At 45.7% G+C, this 17,375-nt stretch overlaps 2 protein-coding genes across 5 annotated transcripts in view; one reads left to right on the plus strand and one right to left on the minus strand.

Annotated features, from left to right (window-relative positions):
* SDK2 (sidekick cell adhesion molecule 2) overlaps positions 1-17,375 on the plus strand; it is a 334,547-nt gene that overhangs the window by 193,814 nt on the left and 123,358 nt on the right. The gene's annotated exons all lie outside the window — the stretch shown is intronic.
* LOC118079670 (large ribosomal subunit protein eL30-like) lies at positions 5,049-5,507 on the minus strand. Its single transcript, XM_035104094.2, has one exon. It carries the CDS (start codon positions 5,441-5,443, stop codon positions 5,096-5,098), a length of 348 nt encoding a protein of 115 aa, XP_034959985.2. The 5' UTR covers positions 5,444-5,507; the 3' UTR covers positions 5,049-5,095.

The following is a 17,375-nucleotide window of genomic DNA, read 5'->3' on the forward strand; positions in this document are numbered from 1 at the left end:
ACATTTTCAAACAGCAGACCTAAAACTGATAATAATAGCTGGGCTTTGTATCCGAGCTAGCCTGTCTCTCAAGCAGATACCACCTTGTGCATTGGCAAAATATGCATCAGATATACCAGGTGCCGGAGAACAATTGCCAATCCGGCTTTCGCTGCTTATTAATTTGTGTAATACTTGTCCTTCTCTGTTAATTTGTTGCCGTTTTGTCTGAGCACACGGAAGATGAAAAGCACCTCTAGTTGCTTTTGACATTTTTTAGAGTTGTTCCTTCTTCAAATAGCTTGTTAATTACCCTCCATTCTGATTGCTATAATTTATCTGCCGTTTGCTGGTAACTCTGTGCCTCCTGGTTTGCAGCAGTCCCTCTCCATCCTGTCTTAGAAAACTGATAATAATAATAATAATAATAATAATAATAATAATAATAATAATAATAGGCTTCCTTCCATCTCTTTTGCTCGCACTTGGGCCCTGCCGGTAATTTGAAAAGAAAGCGAGTGTCATGGAGTCACAGCCACTTGAGGCTTGTCTTTAAATCAAGCCTATGCTTCTCTGCATCTCCTCTGTGTATGAATGTGTGTGTCATCCTCCCCATTTTAATCAATAATTCAGCCCGAGACAAGCTATTTCCCCATTTAAAGGCATCAAACTTGAAGGCATCTTGCTGCCATGGCAACACCTCCTCACTCCAGGACCCCAGGAAGAAAGGCAGTGTCACCAAGTGTTTTGAGAGATGCTCAAAAAAGCTGCCTTCGATGCCAGGCCCACATCACACGCCGTGGACAGCAGCTTCAAGTCTTACCTCAGAGGAACAGAGGAAAAACTTGGTTTTCCAATGCAGCATCACACAGATATGTCTTAATTGAGCCGAGGAACTGAGTGTTTCTGTCATGCGGACCCCCTTTTAATTGGGTTGTGGGTAGGAAAGCCAGTACAGTGGTGCCTCGCTTAACGAATGCCCTGCTTAACGAAATTTCCGCGTAACGAAAGGTTTTTTCTAGTGGAGGTTGCCTCGCTAGACGAATTTGTTTTACGAAAAATTCGTCTAGCGAATCGCTGTTTCCCATAGGAATGCATTGAAATTCAATTAATGCGTTCCTATGGGCAAAAAATAAAATAAAATAAATTCAATGCATTCCTATGGGATTCGCTAGACGAATTTTTCATTATAAGAAAATACCCGTGGAACGAATTAAATTCGTCTAGCGAGGCACCACTGTATATGTTGCCAAGATGAGCAGCTCTTAGACCAGGGATCGCCAACCTGCAGGGGCTGCGTGCATACCAACCCTTGTCAGCCACAGCCACCATGGTGAAATGGGATGATGGGACTTGTAGTCAGTCGTCACATTGGCACCACATCGACTATCCCGGCCTCACAATCTCGATAGCATTCTGGTTGTTTCCCGCCTCACAAATATTTTGCTTGGCTAACACATCATGATCTGCTGTTAAACTTATTCCATTTGCATCAGGTTGTACACAGGAGCTGGTCACTCCAGAGTTAACTTCAGTCGCTGTTTCATACTCAGAATCGCAAGCATAAATTAAGCTAATTGAAAGGTTTGTCCAGTGGCACAACTGTAGCTGCAAAAGTCGCTCCCTTGTGGTTCCGGGAACCACAGTTGTGGGGGCATATTTATTCCAGTTCCTTTCAGTCGTACAAGGAAATATTCACATTGCCGCCGCAGGTCTGGTGTAGGCACTTCTTCCGGGATCTAGCAAAGCCACGCGGGGAAGTGGATTCAAACATTTCCGCAGCCTTGCAGAGCCACACTGCTGAGCAAAGGATTTGCCTCAGGCCTGCCTGTGTCTCACCCCACTGACAGACATGCCTGAAAGAACAGGGGAACGCCACTCTTTAGCTCACCTCTGTGCCGAAAACGTGATCAACAGGTTTTGAGGGTGTCAAAGTTTGCTGCAGGTTCCTCAAGTGCTGACAGGATCAAAGCCCCAGGGGTCCAGAGGGTGAGAGCCATCACCCAGAGGCAGTCGGAGTGGTGCAAGTCAGGAACCCAAAGTGGTAGCTTGGCCAGAGACAGGTAGCATATTTCCAAATCAGGTTCTCAGGACAGCACCAACTGCAATGGAAACTGACCGTCAGGAGGTCAGCCTGCCAAGGCCTTCTCTGTAAGAGACAAGTTTGCTCAAACTTTGAGGCTTTATCACTCCAGATGGAGCTTCATTGGTCACCTGGGTCACCTGACGAGGTGCCAAGTCAGCTGACGGGACTTCTGATGCTGCCCAAGTGATGCTTCTGTTCCTTGGTAACACAGGTCAGCCTACAATTCAGCTAGCAGCCATACTGCTTCAGTGGGGCAGTAGCCGATGTACTGGAGCCTGGCTACCAGGAGTGCAGGTTGAGACTACTGGTTCATTGCATTAGATCAGGCATCCCCAAACTGCAGCCCTCCAGATGTTTTGGCCTACAACTCCCATGATCCCTAGCTAACAGGACCAGTGGTCAGGGAAGATGGGAATTGTAGTCCAAAACATCTGGAGGGCCGAAGTTTGGGGATGCCTGCATTAGATTGAATTAGGGCAGGGGTGGAATATTTGAGGCCCTCCATATGCTTTTGGACTCCTCAGACCCAGCTGGCATGACCCCCTGTCAGGGATAGTGGGAATCCAGCATGATCTGGGGAGCCACAGCTAGTGCGGTATAACAGCTAGAGCAGTGTTTCTCAAACATGGGTCCCCAGCTGTTGTTGGACTACAACTCCCCGCATCTCTAGCTAGCAAGACCAGTGATCAAAGATGATGGCAGTTGTAGTCCAACAGTAGCAAGTTCAAGTAACCTAAGTTCAAGAAACACTGAATGTGTTGGACTAGGACCTGGGAGACCAGGGCTCAACCTCCCACTTGGCCATGAAGCTCACTGGGTGTAAAGGTGGTGTCTCCCCTTCGCATTAACACCCGGGCACAGTCAGCTTGATATTTACAGTCTTCATTACAACAGCTACAGTTCAGGATTATGCGTCTGAACCCATTGAGTCAGATTCAAGGAGTGGCTTTCTTCGATTCCCACGCCAACAAAGTAGGTGGGGGAATCGTGCGAGACGTCTTTGACCCTTACGTTTCATTTCCCTCCTTGTCTGTGCTGATTTGTAAGCCCCCTCCCTTCCAGAGTCTGAGCTCCCTTCCCGGGCCTCTGGGCGGTGGAAGGGCTCTGCAACATCCCTGAGCCCTTCCTCCTCGTGGCTAATCTACTCCCGCTCTTCCGCTTCCTCTGGGCGGTTGAAAGGCTCCACAGCATCCTCAAGCCCCTGCTCCGCCTCTTCTGTCACTTCCTCCTATGAATTCTCCCTGACACTGTGTGACCTTGGGCCAGTCACTGCCTCTTAGCCTAACCTCCTTGAAAGGGTGGCTGTAGTGGTGGTTCAGTGAGGAAGGGGAGAACCGCATAGGCCACTTTGAGCCCCCTGCAGAAAAAGGTGGGATATAATAAATTCAATAAATAAATAAGCCTGGATAGCTCAGTTGGACAGAGCAAGGTGCTGATAATGCCAAGGTTGCAAGTTCAATCCCTGTATGGGACAGATGCATATTCCTGCATTGCAGGGGGTTAGACGTGATGATCCTCGGGGTCCCTTCCAACTCTATAGTTCTATGATTCTATGAAATACCTCAGTTAGGGCTAAACTACCTGTGACACTCAGGTTGGTTGGCTTCCACCCAAAGCAACTACAATAAAAGCTGCCATTTCAGAAAGAAATTTGCATGTGGAATAGTAGGTGCTTATTCCATTGCTGCTGAGCTTTCATGTCCAATTCTGCATTATACCAACCCTTGAAAACTATATATGAGCACAGGGAACATTATGCATTACAAGAGCCTAGAGATATGTTCTCCCAGCCCTCACCCCATTCAGCCTTTGATCATTCATCCCAGACAGTGATAATACATCAAAGTTGATTGTTTGCTGGTACAAGAGAGGAGAATATTCCTTTTTGCTTTATTTCTTTTTCATTTGTTGTGGCACAATATAATCATGTGCCACTACAAATGAAGTGCAGTGACCTTAATGTTAAATAGCAAATGGCTGTGTAAACCAGTTTTGCTCAGCAGATGTTCCTAGAGTATTTCTAACATGCACTGAGTGCCTGAAAAACAGCAGATGCATAAGACAAAATATTCAAACACTGTTGGGAGCTTCTGTGCTTTTTTCTTTTTTTGCCATTGTTAAGATTAAAACCATTATGTGCAATTTCACTAAGTGGTATCATCATGGTGTTATAGGAATACACACAACCCACTTGACTTGTTGAATTTGCCATGCTGAAGTTATTTTTGACACTTTCCTTGACTGCAATTATGTATTAGCAAGTGGCAGGCCAAATTTGGAAGTGTCCTTTGAAATTGTGGAAACCTGTGGCATATTCCAGATGTTGGACTCTCATTCCTATCAGCCCTAGCTAGCATGGCCAATTATCACAGATGGTGGGAGTTGTAGTTCAGCAACATCTGGAGGGCCACAGTTTCCCTATTCCTGTAGCAAACGTACGGAGGCACCAACATACTCCTTTCACATGTACCATCCAACAGGATAGAATGTTCCAAACTTTTGCGATACCAAAATTAAACTCTACGAGAACTGTTTCCTGTTCAAATCTTCATTGGTGCCCGGTACCACTAGCAACAGTGACCAGTCTGGTTAATTACCTTTGAAAACTTGAACGAACCCTTAGATGTAAAACCAAACTTATTTGAAATGCACATTTAATTAAGTCGTTTCTCCCATAGCTATTCCCTGTTAAGTAGATTCAAATGCTGAACTCAGATCTGCACATGTAGCAAACCATGCCCAGCCCACCCCCCTTGGCTGTCTATGTATTTGTAGACTGGATGTTATAAAACGGAACACTGGTCAGTGGTGGAATAAAGGAGAGTAGCAGTCCTTGAAAACCTCACCTAGCTGTTGAGAGTTAAGAGTCCAAGCCTCCATTTCGGACAGCTCTGCCCACTGTGAAAGTTACCAGGGTTACATCTGTGTTCCTCACAACAATCTCATAACATACATGCAACTTCTTCTTTTTTTCTCCTTTTTTTTATTTGTAACCAGTTTTATTACACAAAATGTAAAGTTCAGCAATATCTACTTCTCACTGGTCTGCTCTGGCATGCTTCTAATGATGTCAGAATCATCTGGGTCAATGATGGCAAGTGTACACACTCTGTAGTACTTTCCACAAGCTGTACCCAATTCAATATTGTTACCGCTGTAGTGGTGCACACCAGTTTTGACCAACATAGCATAGTACTCAGTTTCTGATTTCCTTAGAGCTGGGCAGTTGTTGGCTAGGATGACCAACTTGGCTTTGCCCTGTCGGATCATTTTCAGAGTCTGCTTGTATCCCAGTACATATTTACCACTTTTCATAACCAGCTGAAGTCTAGAGTAGATGGACTCAAGGGCCTTTTTCGTCTTCTTGGCGGCCACCATCCTGTCAGCTCACGTTGGCTCTGCCATTACCAGAGAGGCACCTCCAAGATGGCCAGGCAGCGAGGAAAGGCACATACATGCAACTTTTGAGCACCAGTGAGCATGGGCTACACTGGGAAGGTAACACATCTCCTTGGGTCAGGTTCCCCAGATACTTGCATACTAGTATTTAAAGATACCAATATAGGCATGTGTTAACTGCACATGTTGATGCTCTCGCTACAGCAATATGTAGAGCTGCCCTTTACAGCAGCAAAAGTGAGAATAAGTAAAACCTCTGTAGAACAGACTGTCTAGAAATGGACCGGTCATCTCCACGAAGCTGACGAAGCCACAAGGACTCTGTACAAACCACTCTCAAAGCCCGGCCCATTTCTTCTCCTCCTGCTGAAAGTGCCACCTGCTGCCGTCTCCTTCATTCAGCCCTGCAGATGAGAGAAAGAGAGAGAGAGATCCTCTCTTTGGAGATTTAATGCAGTGAGACGAGGTTTTGGACATCTTGTCTGGCAATTGAAGGCTGCCGGTGAGGAAGCTAGGGCGGCAGAATTAGTTATGATGGGCATAAATTGAATTTTAATAGAGATGTAGATGGCACTCGGCCAGCTTGCTCAGGCGGTAATTAAAAGTTAACGGGTTTAGAAACATATTAATCCTTTGGGGAAAGAGAGGGCTGTCTTTGATCGCAGGGGAGGGCCCTTTTCTTCACGGGGCAACGTGTCCTGAATTTGCCACTCAGCTGGGCTATTTCAGGAACTATCTTGGTGACTGGGAGGCTGCTGCTAGGTTACTCAAATAAGGGATAGTGGACGAAGGATAATCACAAGCGATTGTAAGAACACTTTTACTGACTAATTCACAGCTTCTGAAACTTGCTAATATGATACAGAATATGAAAGAAACCATCTTTTCTGTAATTGCTCGAATGTGATAATCAACTTGGCTCTATTTTCACACAGGTTACAGATGCAGGAAATTCTAATACCATTCTAAGTCTGCGTTTAAACATGGGCCAAACTTTGAGAGTGGTTTGCACAGGGTCCTCGTGGCTTCATCAGCTTTCTTGGTTATAATGCTGGCGCTTCTGTCCCGATTTCAAATGTTCCTTTTATCCTCCAATTCCCGCTCCATTATGGAACTGTGGCTTTTGGGTCAATATATTGGCATGTCGTGCTAAATTTTAAAAAGCAAGAAAGAGCTGCATGGCAGGATACCCCCACAAATTCCATCCCGTGAAATTACAATGCAAAACTCCTAGAGTTCAACAGCTGACATGGAATGATTGTTAAAGAGGAGGAAGTGGAAGATTGTTAAAGAGGATGGAGTTGTAGAAGTGGAAGTTAGAAAAGAGGTAATACATTATTGAGGTCTTCTAGGTATTTGCAAAGAAAGACATGGCTGATGCTTTTGCTTTATAATTTATTGCTAGCCAACCTCGGACATCTTCGGATGGAAAAGCAAGGTGGGAAATGCTAACTTAAAGAAAGTAAATGCTAGCATTAAGTAGCAGGAGTCTCCCTTCCTTCAGAAATGCCCCACTTGCCAGATCATTGGCTAGAGCTATGGCCATATCCAAATGCTTGAGCACCTTGCAAGTCTCTCCTCCCCACTCACCACTCTCTGGGTGTGCAGTGCCTAATACTGTGCTGGGTGTGTGCAGGACTTAGTGTTGTACAAATTTGTGCTGCTTTGCAGCCCTGCATTCCCCAAAGGTCTCCTTGCAAGATGCAAGAACGTGACCTGAAATCCAACATGCCAACCTCTCCTTTTCATCCGAGCCAAGGCAGGTCTTGCTGTTGACTCTCTGTTCCTAGCGTTTTGCAATTCTTGCATTTATGAGGCACTTTGTGCAAATAAAGAGATTCACTTGGGGTTTGGTTTAGAAAAAAATTAAGGGGTGGGGAGCTGTAGGATTTTTCCCCCACTTTTTTTTTTAATGGTGAAAGAGGGAATAACTGCACAAGTCAAAAATGTTTAGTGCTCCCGTTCTCCTGATTGTTCTGCACTCTGCAAAATTGCTCTGTAGTTGTCCCTTAGCAAAGGCACATTGCAATTAGCAGTGAATGGTGCTGCCGACGGCGAGATTCTTTTCACCTCGCACGTGCGTCAGACAGATGTAATTGCATTATAGATTTTCTTGGGCTATGGGTAAGGATGGGGAGGGGGATTGCTGGTTGTAGGTGCTGGGGGGGGTTGCTATCTGAGCAAGGTCTTCTCATCTCTTTGTCCCTGTGAGGCTGTCCACCTGTTGAGGACCCATTTGCAGTGCCCCCCAACCCAGGGTGATGGCAATAGCTAAGGTGTGAGGAACAAACTGAGGTAGACAAGACAAGGATCTGGGATAAAATTGGCCACCACTTTATTGATTACAGATGTAGGTGAAATTTGGCTCAGGCTTTGGGTGTATGTCCATATCAGACTCAGTGGCACAGAGATGACTTGATAACAGGAATAGCTTTCCAGATGTTGTCCAGCTCCCATCAATCCCAGCATACATGGTCAGTGGTGATGGGATAGCAATTGGAGGGCCACAGTTCCCCCATCCCTGTTATGACTGATTATCAGTTGCCTGATAAGAAACAGAACTATGAATGGTATTGAGGCTAAATGATAACTCAGATCAAATGATCCACTAGGACATTCCCAAGGTAGGGAGATGTGATTAGTGTAGCCAAGGAATCTAAGTAGTGTTGGAATTGGAAGAAACATTAATCTCTATGGCAAAAGGGCAAGAGAGCCAAGGTATCTGGTTGGCTACTGTGACAACAGGATACTGGACTAGATGGGCCATTGGCCTGATCCAGCAGGCTCTTCTTATGCTCTGAACAGGCAGGAAAACACCAAAGCCCAGCAAGCAAGAAGTCACCAGAATGAAAACTTGGAGTGGGATTTCCTAGAGGTACTAATTTCTATAGTTACCCTTAGCCAGTGAGGCATCGAGAATGGAAACAAATCAGGATCCAAGGAATACATGGTGAAAGGATGGAATATGACGAGATATTATTTCTTCCCAGGCCTAACTAAGATGACTGAGAGATTGTGTAGTCGGGCGGGGGAGGGGGTGGAGGGGGTGATAATATGGCCCTCCTGGAACTGTATTACCATAGAATGCAGGCAATAATTTTGTGTCTAAATCCCATATCAAAACCTCCCTGCTTTGCTATAACTCTTCTCCCTGAAATGATAGCTTCCGCTAGGCAGTGAGATTTTGCAATCTCCCACCTGCATTTTGAAATGGTACAATCCCAGGATGGTTGTACCACATGCTTCCCTTCCCCCCCCCCCCCGGGACCCTGAATTTGTGGATCAGTCCTGATTCCTGAGTAGTAGAATTCCCCAGTTATCCAGTTATCATTGGCTACCAGCCACAATGGCTATGTTCTGCCTCCATGGTCAGAGGCAGTATGCTTCTGAATACCAGTTGCTGGAACTGCAGGTGGAGAGAGTGATGTTCTGCTTAGGTCCCGCTCGTGTGCTTCCCCTGGGCCAGTGGAGGCTGACCCATTTGTGCCAATGGGACACTGGCCCACCAACCTCAGCCTGTCCTCAGTCAGCCTCTACCTGCCTGCCTTCTTGACACCTCCAATCACCTTCCTCCTCCTTAGTCCCACTGTTGCCCTTATACAACTCCTTAAGGAAAGGATGGGAACAAGCTAGAATTTACTTGGTTCTGCCTACCACTGACTGTAGCTCTGGTTCTGCCTGCTGGGGGCTCTGGTCCCGCCTACTGATGGTCTCCCTGCTTCACACCCTGCCAGTCCTAGTGGACATCACTGTCCTAGGCACCTGGTTGCCACTCTGAGAACAGGATGCTGGCCTAGAAGGGCCACTGGCAAGATCCAGAGGAACTCTTATTATGTTCTTAATGCTATGCACGAAGTGTCTTATCTTGGCATGCATTCAGTGAAGCTGTTTCAAAGAGAGCGCTCTTCCACCCTCCCATAAAGTTTGGGACGTTTTGTAAGGCAGGTGAAAAACATTACTGTATTCCAATTCCGCGTGGATCTAAATTGTGAAAAATAACTGTTCGCTTCAAGAGTGGAAGGCTTGGCGTGTGTGATTGCAGTGGCTTGCGTAGGCATGCTTAACAAACAATTCCATGGAGTCTTGGGTTTGTTTTCTTTGCCCCCACAGTCATTGGCCAAAACTCATTCAGCGCACTAATTATGGGCCTCAGGCAAACTCATAAACAGCTGTAACCTATGCCATTAATTCCAGCATAGTGCTGGATTCAGCACAAGGCTTCAGAAGGTGCGATTGTTTGAGTATTATGTCAGGATAGGGCAGTACACTCCTATCAGCTATTTTTAGCTGTGGCAACCACAAATTGTTGGTTTGGAGCCGGTGCCCACTCTGGTCCCTCAACCCACCTTTTGCTGGCGTCCCTGTTCCTACCTAACCCAGTACCCACACACCTTCCCAAGAATGCTGTGTGACCTCAATGCTGTGTGTGAACAAGCATGTAACCTGCAACCAATTCTGTCACCATAATGACTTTCCACAAAGCCACAACTGAGCAGTTTTCTTCACTTGGGGAATGTATGAGATGTATGGAAATTTTACTGGTAACTTTTTTCAGTGTAGCTCTTTTCTTCACTCCAAATTTGTCAGACGTTTTACTCAAGCAGGAGTTTGTTTGTTTGTGTTATACCACCCTTCCTCTGCAAACCCCAGGGAAGTTCACAAAATAAAATTGCAATATTAAAACCACAAAATACATAGTTAAAATAAGAGCAATCAACCAACCAACCAACCAACCAATAATCTCCCTGCCCCTTCCACAACACATTTAAAAGGGCATCGGATGTCAATCAGCCCAAGGCCTGGTTGAAGAGGAATGTTTTCCCCTGGCACCTAAATGTGTATAATGAAGGTGCCAGCCAAACCTGGCTGGGGAAAACATTCCACAAAAGGAGAGCCACTGCAGAAAAGACCCGTTCTCGTGTTGCCACCCTCTGGACCTTGTGGAGGAGGCACATGGTCTCAGGGTGTAGGTGATTCATATGGAGAGAGGCTGTCCTTGAGGTATTGTGGTCCTGAGCCATGTAAGGCTTCATAGGCCAAAACCAGCACTTTGAATTAGGCCCAGAAACTAATTGGCAGCCAGTGTAGTCAGGCCAGGATTTGTGTAATATGTTCAAACTGTTTTGCCCCACCTAGCTGCTGAATTCGACACCAGCTGAAGTTTCCAAATCGTCTTCATAACATGTTGCAGTAGTTAACCAGAGAGCATGGAAAACAGTAGACTGCCCCTGTCCAGATAGGGGCACAGCTGGGCCACCAGCTGGACCTGATGGAAGGCACTCCATGCCACTGAGGCCTCCTGAGCCTCAAGTGACAGCAATGGATCCAGAAGTATCAAGATCAGGCAACCTCCCAGTCTAGGGAACGACGCACTAACAGTGCCTCAGTCTTATCCGTACTGAGATTCAGTTTGTTGGCTCTGATTCAGTCCATTACCAAGGCAAGGCAACAATCCAGGACTTCCACTGCCTCACCTGCAAATGCAAAGGAGAAGTAGAGCTGTGTGTCATCAGCATATTGCTGACAACATAACTCCATAGCTCCGGATTATCCCACAAGGTGGAGACGTGTAGATGAAATTCAGTGGTGATTCTCATCCAGATTGATTTAGGAGTGCAACACCACTATCTGCTGATAGATAGATAGATGAAAGATAGATAGATAGATAGATTAGAAAAATGATAGATAGATAGATAGATAGATAGATAGATAGATAGATAGATAGATAGATAGATGATAGATACTACTAAGAATTATCTTCTTGCCTCACACATACCCTACCCAGACTCTCCCTTAGCTAGGAAATGTGATATATATTGACTGAGCTGAAGTTTTATAATCCAAAGATTATTACTTCACACAAGGAAAGGCTGCATATATGAATAGCAACAGTTCCCATTATTCAGATCCGTGGATGACCAGCATGAGGAAAAGAGGTGCATGGGGGATAAATGATGCAGTTGTATTACACTGAGGAAGGATTCCTTGGGGGTTGGGCGTGGCCAGGTCATTCTACCCCTTTGAGAAGGGAACCCTTCTGGGCAACACTGCCAGTTTCCACATGCCACTGGCGGGTAGGCCCAGAGCCAAAATTTTGCTTTTGTACAATAGGACGTTTTCTGTCCTCCACCCAGGCAAGCAAGAACATACCCTCCCAACATTTCTCCAATGAAAATAGGGGCATCCTAAGGAAAACTGGGACTAAGGAAAGTGGGATGGCTTCTGTAAATCTGGGACTGTCCATAGAAAATAGGGACACTTGGAGGGTCTGCAAGAGGCATTGTCGGATTTTGGAGTGTAGAGCTTTTGGCAGCCCTGTGTTTGTTCCTGTTTTGCTGGCACCCCAAAAGTTGCATGATTGGCCAGTGTAGGCATTAAAGGGTCCTGCTGGGAAACAGGAAGCAGATTTTTGGCATGGGCTACTCATGGGCCCTTGTTCTTTACCTCTGTTCTGCCACCTCTTGGTTTGTCCTGCCATGATAAGTAATTGTCTGCCAGCACACTTGTTCTGTGTCTGAATGAAACCCAGTTTGATGTCCCTGCTTTCAGTCTAAATCCTCGAATGAGTCCAGTTCTTGTTTTGATTCTTATCCTGTCTGTAGAAAGCTGTTCAAGATGGTGGTGGTGGCAGTGGTCAAGTTGTCCTGCCAAATGCAGGAAGTTAAAGGTTGTATGTATATTATTAAATTTAGATCCCACCCACCCTCCCAATGGAGCCCAGGGCAGCAAGCATACAACTCGTAAAACAATTAAAACATCTAAAAACAATTCCAATACAGTAGTAGAATGGGAAATAACTCCACTATAAAGGCTTGTTGTAAGAGGGAGGTCTACAGTAGGCACTAAAAAAAGCAACAGAGTCTGATATTCAACAGGAGAAAATTCAAAAGAGAATTTCACAACACCAAAGGCCCAATGTCTATATTGTGTGGGACAGACCTCCTGGTAAGATGGCATCTGCAGAAGGCCATCTCTTGCAGAGTATGTGGGGTGAGACCATCTGTTAGGTTTCATTTCAATTACCCTGACCCTTGTGGGATGAAAAGCGGGGTGTCTCAGAAAGAGAGTGGCCTGTGTTTCTACCTAGCAGCCAACCAAATCTCACAGTGCATATATATCTCTCTGCTGCTGTCTCTCAACCCAGATGAGACATTTGGCATCCCCTGTGTCAGTGCGGTATCTTCAATAACAGGGTATTTATTTGGATGTTGGTGGCAGTGCCAACCCCTAGATTGGCTAATAAAAATAAAATAAGATTAGAAAGGAAGCCAGCCCCATTTGGAGCATGTTACATCATGAACCCTGGATGTGGTCCCACTAGCCATCAGCAGCATTCACCATCCTTTGATTCCATCTCTCCTTCACCGTGGTGCTTTGGTTGCTGCTTGTTATTAAACAGCTGCCTCCTTTCACTCAACAGGTGGTTGCATCTCAGCGGTGGGAGCAGCTATTCTCATCCACCGTTTAATTCCGCAAAGCACGTAGGATCCCTTTGGGACAAAAGAGACGAAGCGAGATCTTTAACCCACGCTTTGCCACGTAAACTCAGGTCTTTCGCATGCTAGATGTGCGCATAGTCCTTAAACTGGGAAGGGGGGGGGATACCACAGCTTCCATTCATTGATCTAATGCCAGGGTGATGCTGGATTGCTGCCAAATCTAAACTGGGAAGGTCTCCCTTAACCCCACATATGCTCTGTTTTTCTCCCTTGCTGCTTCCTCTTCCATATGCTACCTCTCACACCTACAGGGAGGAGAGACAAAGGGAGGGAGGGCCAGGCAAAAAAGTCTCAAATTGTTTGGGGGGGGGAGAGAGACACACGGACAGATGAGGCCAGTAACACCCCTGCCATTCTTGTAACCAGTCAGGACGCGATGGGGTGAGGTCCCATTGCTCTGTCCCAGCTCCTGCCAACCTAGCAATTCGAAAGCACGCCAGTCCAAGTAGATAAATAGGTACCGCTGCGGCGGGAAGGTAAACGGCATTTCCATGAGCTCTGGCTTCTGTCACGGTGTTCTGTTGTGGCAGAAGCGGTTTAGTCATGCTGGCCACATGACCCGGAAAGATGTCTGTGGACAAATGTCGGCTCGCTCGGCCTGAAGTGAGGTGAGCTCTGCACCCCATAGTCACCCTTGACTTGACTTAACCATCCAGGGGTCCTTTACCTTTACCCTTTTTTTACATGGCCTTCCTTGCCCCCTTGATGCTACCCTTTTTTTACTGACCTTCCTTGCCCCCTTGATGCTTCAGAAGAGGATATTTCATTTGTCAAAGACTTAAACATTGGACTGTGTTGAATGTGGAATAAGCTCTCACAATGATTAGCTGCTGTAAGGATTAGGTGGTCATTCATTCATCCAGGCACTGACCGGACTTCAGCAAGGTGGTAGCCCCAATGCACCTTAATGCCATACACTGGGACCCCTTGCACATGTAGCCAGAGCCCCCCTGCTCACTCCAGAGTCCCTCCGCTGCAATAACAGGAAGAAACAGAAGAAAGATACTTCAAGGCAGTCTCCCCAGGACTGAAGGATTCACTGTTAAGTGAGATAGATCCACTGGTGCCGTACCTTCAAAACTATTGGGAAGTAAAGCTCATTTATTATTATTGGGGAAACTAAAACACCACAGGACATTTTGTGATGAAACTCTGCTTCTGGCAGTCGCATCTGTATTTTCAAATTTATGGTATTGCTTTTATTATATTTCTGCAATATAATAAATATATCCCCATATTGTGCAAGGTGCCTTGAGTGTAAGCAGTAGGTGAGGGAGAGATTTATATATAAATAAAATGTTTATGGGAAGATTCTCGCACAGTTATATTAATCTGTTGTTTTGCTCCAGATTAGTAACCAGGGACATTCTCCTGTCACCGAAACAGATTATGCTTGGATCCTTTAAATGCTTTTGGGGGGGAAATGGGAAATATCCACAAGCATTCCCTACAGGGAATGGGGAGGTGATTAGAATATGCTTGCTCAACTCCATCTTTAATCAATTCAGCCAGACATGTGTAATAAATAGCGGTCCTGACTAGGCATACACATCCTCATCCACATCAAAAGATGCATCCAGCCAGTTCAATGAGGCTTGAATGAGCACTGCAGCATGTAACATCTGTATCAGCTGCATGTGCAGAAACCCTGCACGCTTGGACCGGGGTGACTCTGAACCTTCCCCTTTTTAAAGAGCATCTGAGGATGTGTGGAAGCAGTCCTTCCCAGCTGTGAGGCTGCAATTGCCCGAGAAACAGACAATTTTTTTCCTCTTTATATGTACTGGATTTATTGGGGGGGGTCCTGTTATATCTAACGGGTTTTTATGGTTGCTACCCACCTTGAGGCTCATTAGAAGAAAGGCTACATAAAATAATTTCCCTGTTTCCAAATGTAATGTGTGGAGTATACACCCATTTGCGGGGCTGACCACATGACATTGTTAACCCACCAGTAACCTCCAAGAATGCTACTTAGGTCCTCCAGTTTGGTTTCGTTTTGCCTGGCTGGTTTTTGGCTCTCAGAAAAGATTTGTCATTTTGCAACACACACACAGAGAGAGAGAGAGACAGACAGACAGACAGACAGACAGACAGACAGACAGCATTGCATGGATGATCAATGGCCAGAAGCTTACTTGTAGTATCATTCCATGCATGCGTGAGATGAGCCAGCTTCTGCATTCTGCTTGACTTCTGCTGCTCTCCTGAACTGCAACGATGCCAAGGAGAAATCTGAGTGGTTTGTGCCTGGGCTGGAGTTGGAGATTATGCTCACCCAACTGCCAGGCTCGCTAGCAGATGGAAAGGGATTGGAGGAAGGGATCATCTGGACCAAATCTGGGTTTGTGACTGGTTTTAGGACCAAATCAGTTTTGGTCCACCAATGAATGGCCTTTATCAGCAGCGGGAGACAGGTATGTGTGAGACCCTGGTGTTCCTCCACCTCGATCCCTTCATGGCTTTTGGTACCATCTACCATGGCATCTTGCTGGATTGGCTAAATGGGTTAGGAATGGGAGGCACAGTGATACACTGTTCTGCACTGAATTGCAGGGCTGTTTCCAGAAGGTGGCATTGAGAGAACCGCACCTCAGTCCCTTGCCCATTCGTGCTGTGGATTCCACAGGGATCCGTTGTGTACCAGGGGCTATTCAACAGCTGTATCAAGTCCCTGAGAGCGGTCATTAGGTGATTTGAAGCAAAATGTCACCAGTATGCAGATGATACCCAGTTCTGCAGAACTGTGCAAATCCTGGATCAGGGTTTAGGTCCAGTGATGGACTGAACAAGAGCCAATACATTGAGACTGAATCCCGACAAGTGATGACTTGTGAGTGGGTGGTTCCTAGGTTCAGGGATTAGACTGGATACCTGTTCTCGGAGGCGTTGCACTCTTTTTGAAGGAACAAATATGTAGGGGGGCACTTTAACTGGAGGCACAAATGGCCTCCATGACTAGGAGTACCTTTAGCTAGCTTTGACTGGTATGCCAGCTATAGCTGTTCCTGGACAGGGATAGCCAGGATTCGGTGAACCAAGTGTTCATAACATCACAGTAGGATTGCTGTGGTGTGTTCTATGTGGGGCCATCCTTATAACTGGCTTAGAAGCTGCAGCTAGTGCAAAATGCTGCAGCCAGGTTGCTAAGTGGGGTATCCCGCCGTGTTTACAAAATACCCTTTGTGAAAGGATTTTGTATGTGGATGCATTGCTGGGTGGCTGGAAAAAATTAAGCACATTTGATAAGCAGGTTTTTCTGCCTTAGTGCATTGCTTCCACCATTGTTCCCTGCTCTTGGACCCCAACAAGGTACTAGAAATTTGTATTTCAAGAGCTTGCAAGATAAGTGCATCCCAATCCTATGCGTATTTGTCTGAAAGCAAGTCTCACAAGAAAGTGTACACTGAATTGAAACCTTAGTCAATTTTGTTTCTTTCTGAAACTTTTATGAAATTTTGACAAAAGAAAGAAAGAAAGAAAGAAAGAAAGAAAGAAAGAAAGAAAGAAAGAAAGAAAGAAAAGGAGAATGTTCTTGACCTGAGAAAGTGGCATGCAGCTTTCAAAGACTTAACATCTTTTTAGAAATTTGGTGGCGGGGGGTGGAATCTTGAAATTCCGTCAGGCTGTTTCTTTTTTCTTTCTCAAGGCTATATGACAAAATTGTGGATATACCCACACTCAAAACAAGTGGATATACAAACTTGTTTTGCTGTCCTTCCGCCAAATAGACAAAACTTTTGAGAACTGGTCAACGATATCAAAGGCACTGTCCAATAGATATCAACGTCAGTCACAAACCCACCTATATCAGAAGTGCTGGTGAAACTGCCAGCAGCTGGTTTCAGCTCCCCGCTCCTCACCCACCCCAATATTTAATTATTATTTCATTTTATGTAGCCATAGTCTCTGCCACAAACAGCACTCAGAGTAGACGTTACTACCAATATTGCTCAAAGTGCTTTGGAAACAGGACAGGCTTAAACACCAGATACCACGATGGCATAGAAAAATGAGAATGTCTGCTGTGGGGAAACCATCTCTTTGCTGTAATACTCCACATCTTTGAAACTTGTCTTCTACCCAGGGTCACGGCATCACCAGAAGAATTGCCGTGTGATTGGAGGCTTCTTGTTTTTGAGTGTCAAGCCTTCGAAGTTTGCCATGCACCTCCTGCTTGCTAACATCCAATTTCCCCATGGTCACTTGTCATTGTTGTTCCTTTACATCAGTGTTCCCAAACTTTTTTTTGCCAGGGGGCGGGCGGCCCCCTTACTTCCATCAACTCATCCCCAATGCTCCCTATCCTATGAACAAGCATTATTCGGAGTAGTGGTTTGTACAACTCCCTAAGGATAAGAAGAACACCATAAGATTCAAAATGCATTTGTTCAAAATATAATTGGAACTAT

The sequence above is a fragment of the Zootoca vivipara genome, chromosome 2 (genome assembly GCF_963506605.1).
Source record: "Zootoca vivipara chromosome 2, rZooViv1.1, whole genome shotgun sequence".
In the NCBI taxonomy this organism is placed as follows: Eukaryota; Metazoa; Chordata; class Lepidosauria; order Squamata; family Lacertidae; genus Zootoca; species Zootoca vivipara.

Excerpts from the sequence above, each read along its gene's own strand:
- LOC118079670 (XM_035104094.2), bottom strand. The coding sequence starts at position 5,443 with ATGGTGGCCGCCAAGAAGACGAAAAAGGCCCTTGAGTCCATCTACTCT.